Source organism: Clytia hemisphaerica, unplaced genomic scaffold (genome assembly GCF_902728285.1).
Source record: "Clytia hemisphaerica strain Z4C2 unplaced genomic scaffold, Clytia hemisphaerica genome assembly, whole genome shotgun sequence".
Taxonomy (NCBI): Eukaryota; Metazoa; Cnidaria; class Hydrozoa; order Leptothecata; family Clytiidae; genus Clytia; species Clytia hemisphaerica.
In genome coordinates this window covers 1,227,035-1,243,434 of record NW_027104471.1, presented here as the reverse complement: position 1 = coordinate 1,243,434, position 16,400 = coordinate 1,227,035, and the positions used below count along the sequence as shown (strand labels likewise).

The 16,400-nt window shown below is 34.7% G+C and overlaps 1 protein-coding gene and 1 long non-coding RNA gene across 2 annotated transcripts; both read left to right on the top strand.

Annotated features, from left to right (window-relative positions):
• Positions 1 to 257: 257 nt before the first annotated feature.
• Positions 258 to 716, top strand: LOC136821230 (protein SON-like). Its single transcript, XM_067077462.1, has one exon. The coding sequence runs from the start codon at positions 258 to 260 to the stop codon at positions 714 to 716; it is 459 nt and encodes a 152-aa protein (XP_066933563.1).
• A 13,792-nt stretch (positions 717 to 14,508) lies between these two features.
• LOC136821256 (uncharacterized) lies at positions 14,509 to 16,400 on the top strand. Its single transcript, XR_010848711.1, has 3 exons — positions 14,509 to 14,615; positions 15,344 to 15,473; positions 15,808 to 16,400. It is a non-coding gene; the product is annotated as an uncharacterized lncRNA (long non-coding RNA).

Below are 16,400 nucleotides of genomic sequence, written 5' to 3'. Positions count from 1 at the left end.
GCAGCAGGATCTGATCGTTCTGGTGAATATGACTGTGGAAATGATAAATCCAATCGTTTTTATTGTAAATTGGTGTTTGTGAATGAACTGAAAGATTTGACGGCTTTGGTGAATCAATGGTGTTGGTCAATATAATGATGGAATCAATGGTGATGGTCAATGCAATGATGGAATCAATGGTGCTGGTCAATGCAATAATGGAATCAATGGTGTTGGTCGACACAATGCTGGAATCAATGATGCTGGTCAATGCAATGATGGAATCAATGGTGCTGGTCAATGCAATGATGGAATCAATGGTGTTGGTCAATGCAATGATTGAATTAATGGTGTCGGTCGACACAATGCTGGAATCAATGATGCTGGTAAATGCAATGATGGAATCAATGGTGCTGGTTAATACAATACTCGAATCAATGGTACTGGTCAATGCAATGATGGAATCAATGGTGATGGTCAATGAAATGAAGGAATCAATGGTGATGGTCAATGCAACGATGGAATCAATGGTGCTGGTCAATGAAATGAAGGAATCAATGGTGATGGTCAATCAAATGATAGAAACAATGGTGCTGGTCAATGCAACGATGGAATCAATGGTGCTGGTCAATAAAATGATGGAATCAATGGTGCTGGTCAATGAAATGATGGAATCAATGGTGCTGGTCAATGTAATGATGGAATCAATGGTGCTGGTCAATGCAACGATGGAATAAATGGTGCTGGTAAATGCAATGGTGGAAACAATGGTGCTGGTAAATGCAATGATGGAAACAATGGTGCTGGTCAATGCAATGATGAAATCAATGGTGCTGGTCAATGCAATGATGGAATCAATGGTTCTGGTGAATTCAATGGTGGAATCGATGGTGGTGTACTGGTGGATGCAATGCTGCACTCACCAATGGTACTGTTGTGCGGGTGAATGCAAGTTAGGGATTGTGTATTTTTTATAAGCAACATCTTTATAATAAGTCCAACGATAGTTTTCTTTTCAAGGGGTATTGACTTTCGGCGATGGGTTCTTTCAAAACAAGTTAGTGATTGTGCAAAATGTGAGCATTTTTATTTTTCTTATAAGCATCATCTTTATAAGAATACAATCCATAACTTTTAATTCAAGTGGTATTGACTTTGGCGATTGCTTCATTCAAAGCAAGTGAGGGATTGTGCAAAATGTGAGCATATTTATTTTTCTTATAAGCATAATCTTCATAAAATTACAATCCATAACTTTTGAATGTTTTGAATTTTGGTGATTGGTTCATTGAAAGAAAGTCAACGATTTCACATAAGAATAGCATTTTAATTTTAATTTTATTCGGTTTCGTTTTTTCCGAATTGAAATATTTAATCAGCTTATGATATGATATGACACACTGCAATAGTTTCTTGTAACGAACAGACGCTCTTCTTCGTTCTAACGTCAAAACAGAGAAAAAAGTGTTCTTCTTGTGGAATTTAGAGCTTGAAATTTTGTTACCGTGTAACAAAAACTGGATAAAAAGAAGAAGTAACCAGAACTGAAGGTGCTGTGAAAAAACGAGACGAAAAGAAGAATTATTCGTGGAGAAAAACTACATTTATGAGCATTTTTTAAACTTTTAACGTCAATTCAGCAAAGCAGAAAAATCAAAACAAAAGAAGATATCATGGGAAAACAATGAAAAAAACAACCGCAATCACCTGCAGTAACCCGTACTGCAGCCGAAAAACGACTAATGGAAAGAATTTTTGATCTTGAGAACAAGGTAGAACTTCTTGATCAAAAAGTCGAATCTCTTGAAAACACTGTTGAGCCACTGAAATTAAAAATCAGCAAGCTCACTGACCAAAACGCCGTACTCACCTCTGTAGTAGAGAACCTGAAGACACGAGCGGAAGAAAACCAGCAGTACAGCAGAAGAAACTGTCTCGTTCTTGAAGGAATCACGCTTTCGAATAACGAAACCATACCGGCTCTGGAGGGAAAAGTGGTTGCCGCACTAACGAATGAGCTAGGGATCGAAATATCTGAGATAGATGCTAACTTGGACAAGACCCATAGGATCGGCCCTATCAGAGACAACAAACAAAGAACAATCGTGAGATTCAAGAAACATTCTCTGGTGGAAAAAATCTATTATAAACGCAAATCGACCAAGAAGATTAGTGTTAAACCATCTCTGACAAAATACCGGATAAATACCTTAAATAATGTTCGAAATAGATTCGAAAGAAGTGAGTGGTGGAGTTTTTCTATACTGATGTTCACGGCAACATGAAGGTACGCTTTAAAGAAAAACTGAATGGAAGGTTTGTCCACAACTTTTACTCTGAGAATGAACTATCAGAACTGATATTTGAAATCGAAAATCTGCATCGCTACGAATAGTGTTTTCTATATATAATAATGTGATATCTTCAAATTTATCAATCTAAATTTAAGAAACAAACTCTGCTAAGCTGAATTGAGCTAAACTTCTGAAACTCTAAAAACTCTTAACCGAGCCTCAAAAGTTAAACTATAGTCTTTTTCGAAAAATTCAAAACATTTGCAAAACTTCATATCTAGGACATGGACCTAATTTGCACGGTATGCGAGGGTTCAACTCAAGGAGCTCCTTCCTTCTTTTGTGACTTATGCCAGAAATGGTTTCATCATCAGTGCAATCTACCTTTCACGATTAAGCCACCGCAAGTTAGCGCGTGCGTAAACTGCAATCGCAATATATTCCCTTTCAGTATTTGTCACGATATCGGTGACGAAAGTTTCAGGTTAAACTATTTTCATCCTTCTTTTTCTGATCTAACAACTATAGAAGAAATTCGAGAAACTAATTCAGAGTACAATTTAAACACTATTGATTGTAGGTATCTAGATTGTGACGACTTTAACTTTGCTTTTTCTAATACATCTTCACACCTCTCTTTTCTTCACTTAAATATCTGCTCTTTACCGAAACATTTTGATGAGTATAATAGCCTCTTAGAAACATTAAATCACGAATTCAAAGTCTTAGGAATTTCGGAATCTAGGCTTACAGATTCGTCTATCCCACACAGGCTTGAGATAGATGGCTACAAATCATTCTTTACTAATACAAAGGCGAGTGCCGGCGGCTCTGCCCTCTTCATTTCTGACAAGCTAAATTTCAAACCTAGAAAAGACCTTTCTAATCTTTTCAACTCAGAAAAGGAGCTTGAATCTACTTTTTGCGAACTCTTGTTTGAGAAGCAAGAAAATGTAATTGTTGGATGTATCTATAAACATCCAACGATGAAAATCGAAACTTTTACAAACGACTTCTTCATTCCCTTCTTACAAAAAGCTAACAAGGAAAATAAGCGCCTTGTGCTTATGGGTGATTTTAATATCAACTTGCTAGAATGTGGTACCTCTCCACATGTAAATAACTTCGTAGACTCTCTTGAATCCTTTTTTCTTTTACCTAGTATTTCTCTACCTACCAGAATCACTGATAGGTCTAGGACACTCATTGATAACATTTTCTTCACTCCTTCTAAATACAAACCTTTAACAGGAAATCTTCTTTCAGGTATTTCTGACCACTTGCCTCAATTTCTGATATTTGAGAATTTTCATTTTAACTCCTGCAAGGAAACAAAATATTACAGGAGATGGAAAAATTTTGATAACAATAAATTCAAAGAATCCTTTTACAGAGTAGACTGGAATGACATCTTGCATTCTGACTCGGATAATCTAGATCTTCTTTTTAAGAGCTTTTTTGATCGAATGAATACCCTAATAGATATACACGCACCTCTGCAAAAACTCACCAATAAGCAAATTGAAAAGCGAGCTAAATCTTGGATAACTAAAGGCATTAAAATCTCTATTGCTAAACGAGATCAACTCTTAAAGGCTTACACGCGAGAGAAGAACAATACTATTAAACACCAACTCCACATCAGATATAAATTCTACAGAAATCAAATTGTTAAGCTCTGTAGAAGAAGTAAGAATAACCATTATAAAAAGTACTTTCAAACAAATATAAAGAACAGTAAAAATATCTGGAAAGGCGTATACGAATTGATCGAAAGTAAAAAATGCCGTAGTAGCACAACAATATCTCTAAATATTGACGGACAAGTAACATCTGATCCTAAAGTAACAAGCGAGGAATTGAATAAATATTTTACTTCTATAGCCGATAAAATACGTCAAACTATAAATGTTAATAATGAAGAAGCGAACTTTCATCATACTCTTGTAAATTCACCAATAGATTCTCTGTTTTTCGAGGAGATACAAGCTGAGGAAGTCGTAAAAATTATCAATGCTCTCAAACCTAAGGCAAATGGACCATTCAGCATTCCACCAAAAATCTTAAAATCGGTTCTTGGTGAGGTAGCTCAACTCCTTGCTAAAATTTTAAATTTATCAATACAGACAGGCAAGTTCATAACAACTCTTAAAGTAGCAAAAGTAATACCCGTGTATAAAAATAAAGGTTCCCCATACGATCCTAACAACTTTAGACCAATTTCGCTCCTCTCTAATATTGATAAAATTTTTGAAAAATTAGTTAAATTCAGAGTTGTAAATTTTCTTAAAATTAACAACAGCATCTTCAAAAACCAATTTGGATTCCGTAATAAACACTCTACTTCTCACGCATTAATAAATCTAACAGAAAGAATTCGGTCAAATATTGACAAAGGATTGTATTCTTGCGGGGTATTCATTGATCTTCAAAAAGCTTTTGATACAGTAGATCATGAAATTCTTCTATCAAAACTTCATCACTATGGCATACGTGGCGTTGCGAACCTCTGGTTTCGATCTTACCTGACTGAGAGGACACAATATGTTTCAATTTCTGGCCATGATTCCTCAAAACGATCTATCAGACACGGAGTCCCCCAGGGCTCTGTCATAGGGCCTCTACTTTTTCTAATATATATAAATGACATTCCTGAAGCCATTCTGAATAGCGAAACAAACCTCTTTGCTGACGACACCTGTCTTCTCTCTTCCGATTCGAATCTAAATTCACTTGAGACGAAAGTGAATTCTGACTTAATCAGACTCTCCTCTTGGCTTCGTGCCAACAAAATCTCTCTTAATACTACAAAAACTGAGGTTATCCTGTTTAGAAGTAAAAATAAACCTGTACCATATACAATGAATCTCAATCTTGATGGGCATGTCTTGAAATTTTCGAAATGTGTCAAATATCTTGGTCTTTTTCTCGATGAATGCTTAGCGTGGAATTTCCATTTTGATCATTTATCCGCAAAACTTAGAAGGTCAAATGGCATTTTATCCAAACTGCGTCACTTTGTTCCACAGACCATTCTTAAAACATTTATACTATGCTATTTTTCACTCTCATTTGTCATACGCAATAATCGTATGGGGGCAAAGTCTCACTCAAAACTCTAGAATAGGCAAACTTCAAAAAAGATGCGTGCGCATCTTGACTTTTTCAGATTTTAATGCAGAATCTGCTCCTCTTTTCATTAACCTGGATATTCCAACTTTGCCACATACTGTAACAAAGTTCAATATCCGACTCGTACATCAAACTCTCACTAATCTTTCTCCTGAAGCTGTTACGAACATTTTAAACTTCAAAACTCTGTCTCATAATTATCTTACTAGAAATAACGAACTGAAACTTTTGGAGCGCCCAAAAGCCAAAACATTAAACTATGGATTGAAATCGATTAAGTACCAATCTCTTTTAAACTGGAACCAGCTAATATTACATACTAAAATCGATCTACAACCATTATCTGGATATATGATCAAAAAAAAGATAAGCGAATTCCTTCGAAATTGACCTCTTGCATACCAGAAAAATGAAAGTCCATAATTAGATATAAAAATACTCTAATTTGATTTATTAATACAAAAGATTACTTATTTAACTATATTTTTTTTTTGCCGATAGTTACGTTGAGTATTTTTTTACTTTGTTATTTGGAATATTGAAATATTGTTACTCTAATAGTTATATAACGGCGATCTCAGTTTGGACTTTTGAGATCCCGTGGTCCGTAAATCTAAAACGGGTTTCGGTCGTCAATATCTGGTCTGTAAATTAAACATTCCCGTGGAGCGCTCTTATCCCTGTCGAAAACGAAAGTAGTGAAGAAGCTGACTTTATTTCAATATGGTGGAAGTTCAAGAAATAACAACAGAAGTTCTTACCAAGATTTTCCAAGGTTATCGGGAATATCTAAAAGAGTCAATCAAAAGTAAAATTTTTGACAATAATACATGGAAAGCTTTTTCTGCAAATGGTCACAAAAGAGAGCTTTCCTTGCCTGGTCATCACCGAATTTCATTTTTATCTTTACTGAACTGTCCTCTTGACTTTGATCAAGAAGTTGTTGAACAGGATGGCAAGAAGTTTTTATCAATATCAGTCGTCACCATTGAACGATTGGAAAAACTTTTTGGTTTTTGCAATTTTTATCGCCATCATAGAAATGGAGACATTATACTACATTATACTTATATAATACTAAAGAATATGAAATTAAAGAACGTAAGAACTGAGTGACGATCTATTGACATCAACTCTCTCCTCCGTTTGGCAAATTTTGCTTTATTTAGAGTGCATTTACAAATTTACACAAATCTCTTTCTTTGATACTCAATACGGTGTAAAATAAAAAGATACAGCTGCTATCTCGTGTTTAAAAGGTGTGAAAGTACGTTTCTTGGGAAAACATTTTACATAAACATGTGATCTTTCATCTTTCTAAACAGGATTGAACAGCTTTTATTTTACAACTTGTAAGCATATTTTGTATCATACTGCACGTGGAGCTCTACAATCGTGTATATTACAATAGTCAAGAAAGTTACATAACCCTAAGAATAGACTTCTTCTTTTGACCTAGCCAAGCTGTATCATTTTTTCTTCGTGCTTCTTCCCAAGAATCATGATTTTCTCACGGGGGTCGCGAACACCAAAATACCGACGCATTTTTCTTTAATCGCTGCTTTTTTAAAATCTCAAAATATCCTTAATTTCATTAGTTTATTCACTTATTTTCTTAAAAGTTAAAAGAGCCGTTTTTCAAATCTGACGTTTTTAATAAAAAAACATTTTTTAACTCGAAGGAAAGGGCAAATACTGGCATTTTTTGGTTGACTTTCAATGAATTTATGAACATTAAGAGAGGAAGTACTTTTCATTTTAAAACGCATCTTATCCTCGATGTAATATTGTTTTGTTAAGGTATGTGTACACCTTTTTTCCGATTTTTTGTCAAAAAAAATTTTTTCAGTCAAAGTGGAAGAAAAGTTACTGGATTTCATTTTGGTAAAATCGCGATCTTAAAATCTTTTTTTGATCCAGAGTTATAACCATTTAAATTTCAAAACAAAGTTCGTCTTATGATGGATTATTTACTCAAATAATTGTCTCTTTCGGAAACAACAAAGACAAAAGAGAGAATTCAGCTGATGTTTATTCTCACCTCTATTGAATAGTAATATTTTTGACACATTTCACTGATTACTCAAATAAACAGCAATCATCTCGTTAAAAATTTCAAATTGATGTAGAAAAAAACGAAATTTTACCACACATACTACTTTAACGAAGTTAAAGTCACCCATAGCATTTAAATATCGACTTCATTCTTTTTTTATGAGATTCCCAAAAGATCAAACTTAAAAAGTGTCTTAGGATTTTATTTCTAACCGACTTGTTTTTCCTCAAGTTACAGATAACTGAAAAAATCACATTTAAATTTACTTTTTTATCGATATTTTTACAGAATTTAGGATTTAAAGAGTTAAAGTCAATTCCAAAAAAAATCCCAAGACACTTTTTTAGTTCAATCTATTGGGAACATAGTATCGAAATTATTTTTTCAAAATTCAAAAGCTATGGGTGACTTTAACTTCTTTGAAGTAGGTAAGGTTAAAATGCTTAAGATTTTAATTATATCCTGTCCAGTTTTTTAAATTCAGCTGAAACTTTTACCATTAGAAAGAGAATATTATTGGCTTTCAGAAAATATATACTTTTGATATATAAAAATTTGTTGTTCTAAAGATATGATCAATTAAAAAGAATGTGTCAAGAAAGGTGAACACATACCTTAAACTGATTTGTAGAATGTAATGCTAAAATTTTGCTACAATGTCAATTGCACAAGAATCAATTAAGAAACCAGCAATCAGTGAATGGTAATCAAATTGTTAAGAGCTTAATCATAAGCTGATTAAATATTTCAATTCGGGAAAAAACGAAACCGAATAAAATTAAAATTATAATGCTATTCTTATGTGAAATCGTTGACTTTCTTTGAATGAACCAATCACCAAAATTCAAAATATTCAAAAGTTATGGATCGTAATCTTATGAAGATGATGTTTATAAGAAAAATAAAAATGCTCACATTTAGCACAATCACTAATTTGTTTTGAAAGAACCCATCGCCGAAAGTCAATACCCCTTGAAAAGAAAACTATCGTTGGACTTCTTATAAAGATGACGCTTATAAAAAATGCACAATCCCTAACTTGCATTCACCCGCACAACAGTACCATTGGTGAGTGCAGCATTGCATCCACCAGTACACCACCATCGATTCCATCATTGAATTCACCAGAACCATTGATTCCATCATTGCATTGACCAGCACCATTGATTCCATCATTGTATTGACCAGGTCCATTGATTCCATCATTACATTGACCAGCACCATTGATTCTGTCATTGCATTGACCAGCACCATTGTTTCCATCATTACATTGACCAGCACCATTGATTCCATCATTGCATTGACCAACACCATTATTTCCATCATTGCATTGACCAGCACCATTGATTCTATCATTGCATTGACCAGCACCATTGTTTCCATCATTGCATTTACCAGCACCATTGTTTCCACCATTGCATTTACCAGCACCATTGATTCCATCATTGCATTGACCAGCACCATTGATTCGATTATTGCATTGACCAGCACCATTGATTCCATCATTTCATTGCCCAGCACCATTGATTCCATCATTTCATTGACCAGCACCATTGATTCCATCATTTCATTGACCAGCATCATTGATTCCATCATTGCATTGACCAGCACCATTGTTTCTATCATTTCATTGACCATCACTATTGTTTCCACCATTGAATTCACCAGCACCATTGATTCCATCATTTCATTGACCAGCACCATTGATTCAATCATTGCAATGACCAGCACCATTGATTCAATCATTGCATTGACCAGCACCATTGATTCGATTATTGCATTGACCAGCACCATTGATTCCATCATTTCATTGCCCAGCACCATTGATTCCATCATTTCATTGACCAGCACCATTGATTCCATCATTTCATTGACCAGCATCATTGATTCCATCATTGCATTGACCAGCACAATTGTTTCTATCATTTCATTGACCATCACTATTGTTTCCACCATTGAATTCACCAGCACCATTGATTCCATCATTTCATTGACCAGCACCATTGATTCCATCATTGCATTGACCAGCACCATTGATTCCATCATTGCCATGACCAGCACCATTGATTCCATCATTGTATTGACCAACACCATTGATTCCATCATTGCATTGACCAGCACCATTGATTCCATCATTTTATTGACCAGCACCATTGATTCCATCATTGCATTGACCAGCATTATTGATTCCAGCATTGTGTTTACCAACACCAATAATTCCATCATTGCATTGACCAGCACCATTGATTCCATCATTGTATTGACCAGTATCATTGATTCCATAATTTCATTGACCAACACCATTGATTCACCAAAACCGTCAAATCTTTCAGTTTATTAAAAAACACCAATTTACAATAAAAACGATTGGATTTATTATCTCCACAGTCATATTCACCAGAACGATCAGATCCTGCTGTACAATCATCAGATTTCCAAAATTCTTCAATAGATTAACCAGAGTCGTTAGGTTCTCCCAAAATCACCGGAACTATTAGCTCTGGTTCATAAATTTACAAATTGTGATAGTTCGACACCTCAGGGCCACCATTTTCAGCTCCCCCCCATCGTTTATTCGTTACTTTTTCGTTACCTCTCGTTAGTTGCGTTACTTCATCGTTACCGACCGTTACTTCATCGTTATCTGTCGTTACTTACCGTTACCTATCGTTACCTACCGTTACCACTTTTAGTAACAACGGAAAAATCTTATCATTTGATGAAGGATTGCCAAGTTTACAGGCCTTTTTTTAGTCCAAATTTTTTTTTACAATGATGTCAGAAACAATAAATCTCGTCTCATTCAATTTCCAAAGCTTAAATGAGCCAAAAAGATTTCAGCTATGGATAAAAGAGCTCATTAAAAATGCACAATATATGAGATTATGAGCATGCATACATCGTAACTTTTTTAATCGTAGGGCGAGTTTGGTTAAAATAGCATATTTCTCATGTTTCTATATACCTCCATGATTGCATTACACATGCAAAATACATAACTAAAACTTCCATGCGAAATTATCAAGTGCCATAAAAATTAACAAAAATCGTAAAAAATGATTAAAAGCAATTTTGACATAATAGATGGTAAAAGTTAAAAAAAGGCTCAATAGTCCGGTGTCCGCATCCCTAAAATGATTGATGATCGGTGACCGCATCAGTGGCATTTCATTAATCTTTGATTGCGCAGCACTATTTTACAACGACGCAATAGCAAAATGGGCACAAAGAAAAACCTGTATACACTTCACACCATCCTGTTGATTTTGATAATTCTTCCGATTTTGTTGCCAAGAATTTCTGCCGTGCCCTAAAAAAGATTGATTTGTAAGATCTGTCTTGTTTGTCATATAGGATTCTTTCTTTTGGTAAGACGATCGGCTGTACTTCCTTATTTTTCCACTACTTTGTTGGTAATATCAAGACTTTTGATGCATTCTCTCCAAATAGTTTCGAATTTGAGGATTTGGTTTGTGTCGTCAAGCATTTGAATTATGGTTTCAACACGTAGACGGTGTGTCTTTTCCTGATGTCAGAAATGTCTGTGTTTGCATGGCCAAGCAAGGCCACACTATCAATTCCCGCTTGGTAAATTTATTGTTGGGTCAATTTTTCAAGTGACGTTGTCGTTCACACAGCAGCATCTACTAAAGTTAATGCTCCACAAAGCTGCAGTCATGAGTACTTTTTGTATACCTTTATATTTCCTGTCATTCTTCTTTTGGAAAGACGAAAGCGGTTTATTAATCTTCTCATTCGTATCCAAAATGGTTGTTTTTGATAGTTTTTCGGGACTACATATTTCTCCATGATTGGCTTTATCAAGTTTATCAACAGTTTTGGAGTTATTCCATTGTTTATCTATTACTTTAGCGCAACCATCATCGATTTTTTCGCCCTTCTTTTCTTTTGTGCTCATAAGGTTGAGACCTGGGGGATACTAGTGTTGCGAGCTGACGGGAGGGGTGCCGCCGCAAATTTTTTTCCGTAAGCGATCAAAGATCTCAAATAGCGATCCAAGACCTCCAAAACTTTTTTCGCGCAAAATCTAGCTATCCAAGACCTGATTTAGCTATTCAAGACCTACTTGTTTTAGCGCACGGAAGCATTTAGCCATGCAAGACCTGATTTAACGATCAAAGACCTGTAAGACCTGTAAATCTATCATATTTTAGCTATCCAAGACCAAGTTATAATTGCAGTAGCTCAAAGCATCTGAAATATAAACTCGACATTTATCCTCCTTACTCAGTTGTCATGTATAAAGGTTTGCCAGCCATTCATAGATCTATCGTTGAAGGGGTCGATCCTTGACTATCATTCAATATTTCAGCTTCCTCTTGGTTTTCAGCTAATAAGAAAAGGTACAGTAATTTGATCTGAGGACGTGCCAAAAATTCAGCTTTTTTCACAGAATAAGTATCGAATATATTTAGACTATACATTTGTATAGAAGACTCCTTTACTCTCTTGCAATGTAAGGGGTGCAAATCAAATTATTTTTACCATTCGTCATATTTGAAGATGCTCATTTTCGTACCTTTCCTTGAATGTCAAATGAAATTACGGGTTAAAGGGGAATTAACGTTTGGAATTAACCCTGAGATTTTTTTTCGAAACATTAAAGAGGAAGAAGAATGTGATCGAACAAAAAAAGAACCATTTCATAATGTCTTTTATTCATTGAGTTATTCAATCTTTAAAACATAAGAAATTAATCTTTTTTAGAGTAATTATAGCAAAACGTTGAAGAAATAATGCATTTTAAATCATCATTCACCACACAGGGCGTGTGCTACGTCATATTTTTCGTATCCATAGCAACGCAAGGGAATTTTCAAACAACTCTTATTCCGGATGTAGAAGAGTAAAGCCCTATAAACCATTTATATTTGAAATTCTCTCAATGAGCTCTATTTGAATCTGTAATTTATTTGTTGACAATTTTGAAACGTTAATTCCCCTTTAATGTCATTAATGTAACCTAAAAGGGGATAACATCTAAATTACCAAATAACCTGGAAATTCCTCCTCTCGAGCTGTGCACAACTCCTGAAAAATTTTCCAAGCTCTTACCTATACGACTATACCCTGGAAATTTTTTTAAAGCTTTTCGGATCCTGGAAATTTTTCGAAAGCTTTTCTATACCCTGGAAATTTTTCGAAAGTTTTTCTATACCCTGGAAATATTTCAAAGCTTTTCTATACCCTGGAAATTTTCTAAAGGTAAAAGTCCCTGGAAATTTCTCATAAGGTTTTTTATACCCTGGAAATTTTTGTTACTTCGACTTGACCCCTGGAAAATCAGATATCTGGAAGACGATGCTTACTTGTCTAGCCCTCTGGAAAATAGTCTCAATTTTACTGGAACCCCTGGAAATTTTCCAAATACCCCCTGGAAATTTCAATCAAAATACCCCCTGGAAAAGTTCGTCCACCCTTATGTACAGACACAAAATGGAATGGCCCATTCACTATTTCACAAGTAACTTTTCCTACTACTCGAATTGAGGAGATCTGTCACAAAGAAAACCTAACCAACCCATCATTGATTTATTGGAATTCTGAAGTTGGAGGTAATCAATTTGTCATCAAATGTCTCGAACCCTTCAAGAATGACCCTTCTTGTTACCATGGCAATAGTTTCAAAATAAAAGTGATGTTCGTGACGTAATTTATGTAAAGTTCTATTGACAACTGATTTTGGTAAGATTGTCATTTTAGCCAACCAGCATTCAAAAGCTCAACATATCATTCATCCTAAAATTTGGATGAAAAATCTCGGTGTGCTAACGTTAGCGAGCATCACTTGCCTCGTATTCAAACAATTTTCATGGTGATTATGTCCCTCCAGACATTAAATGATTTTTTTATGAATGGAAAGTAGTTTTGATAAAATCCACTGGGAGTGTTAATCACCATGGCAATAATTTCAAAACGAGGCAAGTGATGTTCTTGACGTAATTTATGAAAAGATTTATCTAAAATTAAGTTTTATTTTTTATTTTTTCCAAAGTGTGTCTTGGAAGAATTTAGTTTATCTTGTTGTTTTTTTTGCTAATAAGAGGTTCCCAAGTTACTAATTGTTTGATCAAATTTTTCTAGGCGAGTCAGTTGAAGATGGTGGTTCAACCAAATATTATATTGGTAATCGTCAAAAGTATCTACAACGCTGGGATAAAAGAGACATAGAGATTGAAGCAACCACAATGTACGACATAGAGATGAAGCAATCTATCCATGCAAAGCTTGCTGAGGCAACAAAGACTGGCTATACAGGACTCACCTTGCTGTATCGTCTACATAAATTGTACAAATTCAACCCCTTTGAAGATATGGTACATGACGTGATGCACCTTGTTCTGTTGAATTGTTGCAAAAAGCTGTTCAAGCGTATATTTACAGAATATATTGGGAATGTTGACCAATTCAACGAAGATATGAGTAACTTTCCACTCACACCAGGTAACATTTTATTGGTACCCATAGTTTTCTATTGAAGAGATAAGACCAAGATAATTGAAAAAGAAACGTAAAACTGAATACTCACAAAATTAAATGAATACTTTTAAGGTAAGGTATGTGTTTATTCGCTAATATTTTATTTCAAAAATCACTTTTTAGAGGCCCTCTCAGAAGTCTGTCTGACAAAATATTACTTCTTTGAATCAAACTATTATCCTGTTTATTTCTTTTTATCGAAACTGGTAAACATTAGGTAAGTTTTATCCCCAAAAGTCATTAACCTGTATTTGATGTTGTTCTTATTTTTTAATTATCTTAGAATTGCAAGATGGCCATTGTCCGAAACATATTGAAAAATGTACGTCTTGGACCGCAGAAGAATGGCGTAAATTTGCCTACCCTATGGCCGAAGTCTTGTTACTAGATATTCCTGACAACGAGTACCACCTCCTTTGGTTAACTGCGCGTGTTGTGGAACTTTTGTTCCACCGAAGAGATGGTCTCACAAACGATGAAATTAAAAATCTGGATAAGATTTGTTGGAGGAGATTAATTTTGTTGGAAGAACAAATTGGTCCAAAACAATGCGTGATCACCTGTCACAACAGTATACATATCAGTGAAGATATTTCTCGATTTGCCCACTGTGATAACTTTTGGTGCTTTAATAATGAGCGTGCTGTAAAAAGGTAATATTCTTTCAAAGTTCGTTCCTGTCCATTGAAAGCCAAAAATTAAGTTTTAAAATTATTAATAATTAGAGATTTTGGAATACGCAGTCTGGAATATTTGGTGCCGTCAGGATGCCTCATGATGTAGGTTTTTTTAACATTCTAAATGCAGTACCAAATATGCTAGTCGTAAATTTTTTCGACCAGACTAATGGGGATGGTAAAATATCGGTTTTGTGTACGTTAAGGGTCAGAAAAAAAGAGGGTTGGAGCCGGCTGGTATGCACATATTGTCATACCTCAACTAGTATCTCATCCCGTGGGTTTTAGAGACGAGAACATTATAGAACTCATGTGTTATGTTGTACTGGGTGACCCACAAAAGGTTTAAGTGTTTGGCAGCTTTGTTTTAATTGATATATATAATGGAAAGTCAAATTAAGCATTGCTTTCATAGAATTTATTTTTGAAATATTCCAAAAAAATGCTGAACTTTTATACTCTATTTCACAAATATTGTCTTGACGAAGTCGTAAAATTTTAATCAAAATTTAAAATAGACTTTCCTCTATCTAACTATATCTAGTGAACCTGAGTGAACTAAAAATATCAATTAAAAACTATTTGTTTGGCTCCACAAAGCCATCAAAGACTTATTTTATGGGTCAACCGGCAGTACTGATAGATCATTTTACACCATACCATAAGAAAGTAGGTAAACTTTAGTTTTACATTGTATTATCTAGATACAAGGCAGTTCCAACGAATTTTAAGAACGTCGAAGCGACTTATGCTAAAATGGAGGTGTTTAGAGAGATGAAGTCATTGGAAGGAAAGCAAATTCGATGGACACACAAAGAGGATGACAGAAACAAAGTGAGATACTATTATTTTAATATTCTTGGGTGCTTTACAAAAAAATGGATATGTCTTGGACTATTTCCATCATTTGATTTTTACCAGTGGTTTTGCCGTAATTTTTTTCCTTCGATTGTTTTTGCTAGTTTTTTTGTTGGGTTCAGCTGTCATATATTTTCTGGAAAAGTGGAATTTGGACTTCATCAATAGATCTGTATTGTTTTTTAACGTTTTTAACTTTTATCATCCTGTAGGTCCATGCTTTGTTTTAACCTTTGTTGATGGCATGCTAACTATTATGTGGAGTTTTCTAATGATAGATTTCTGTATAACTTTCTTCGTTATTTTTAAGGTTGTGTCGAGCCTAGAAGGGGCAAAGATTTATGCAGAAAATTGTCAGAATTTACTTTGTGATGATATATCGGAGTACATAATTTACATTGGCACCGACAAATTTACCAATGTCCACGTTCTAACGGATGCAATTTTAGAGGCGACCATAAGGGACGGGTTGCAGGTTGAAGTTTACAGGAATTACCGATCTTGTTACTTTCCTGGCAAGATGTCCCACGTCAAGCTGGAGTCCTTTGTGATGTTTCAGGACGAGAGTATTGGGAAAATATCCGAATTTATATTGGTGGAAGGTGAAGGAGAAGGAACCAAATACGTACGTGCGCAAATGTTAGAAAATACTGGTGACACCGTAAAAGATATCTCTATATATCGTACCGCCAACGTAGAGTCCATTACATCGGCCAAAAAAATTAAACGTGCCGTAATTGCTTACCCTCGCGATGTTGACTTATTTTTTATTATTGATTTGAACAGAGGTATTTTTGATTTTGAACATGAAGTTCTTTGATACTTTGTATTAAGTTTTTTTATTCATTTATCATTTGATGACAAATTTATCTATTTGTGACATTTTTATCTTTGTAAATAGAT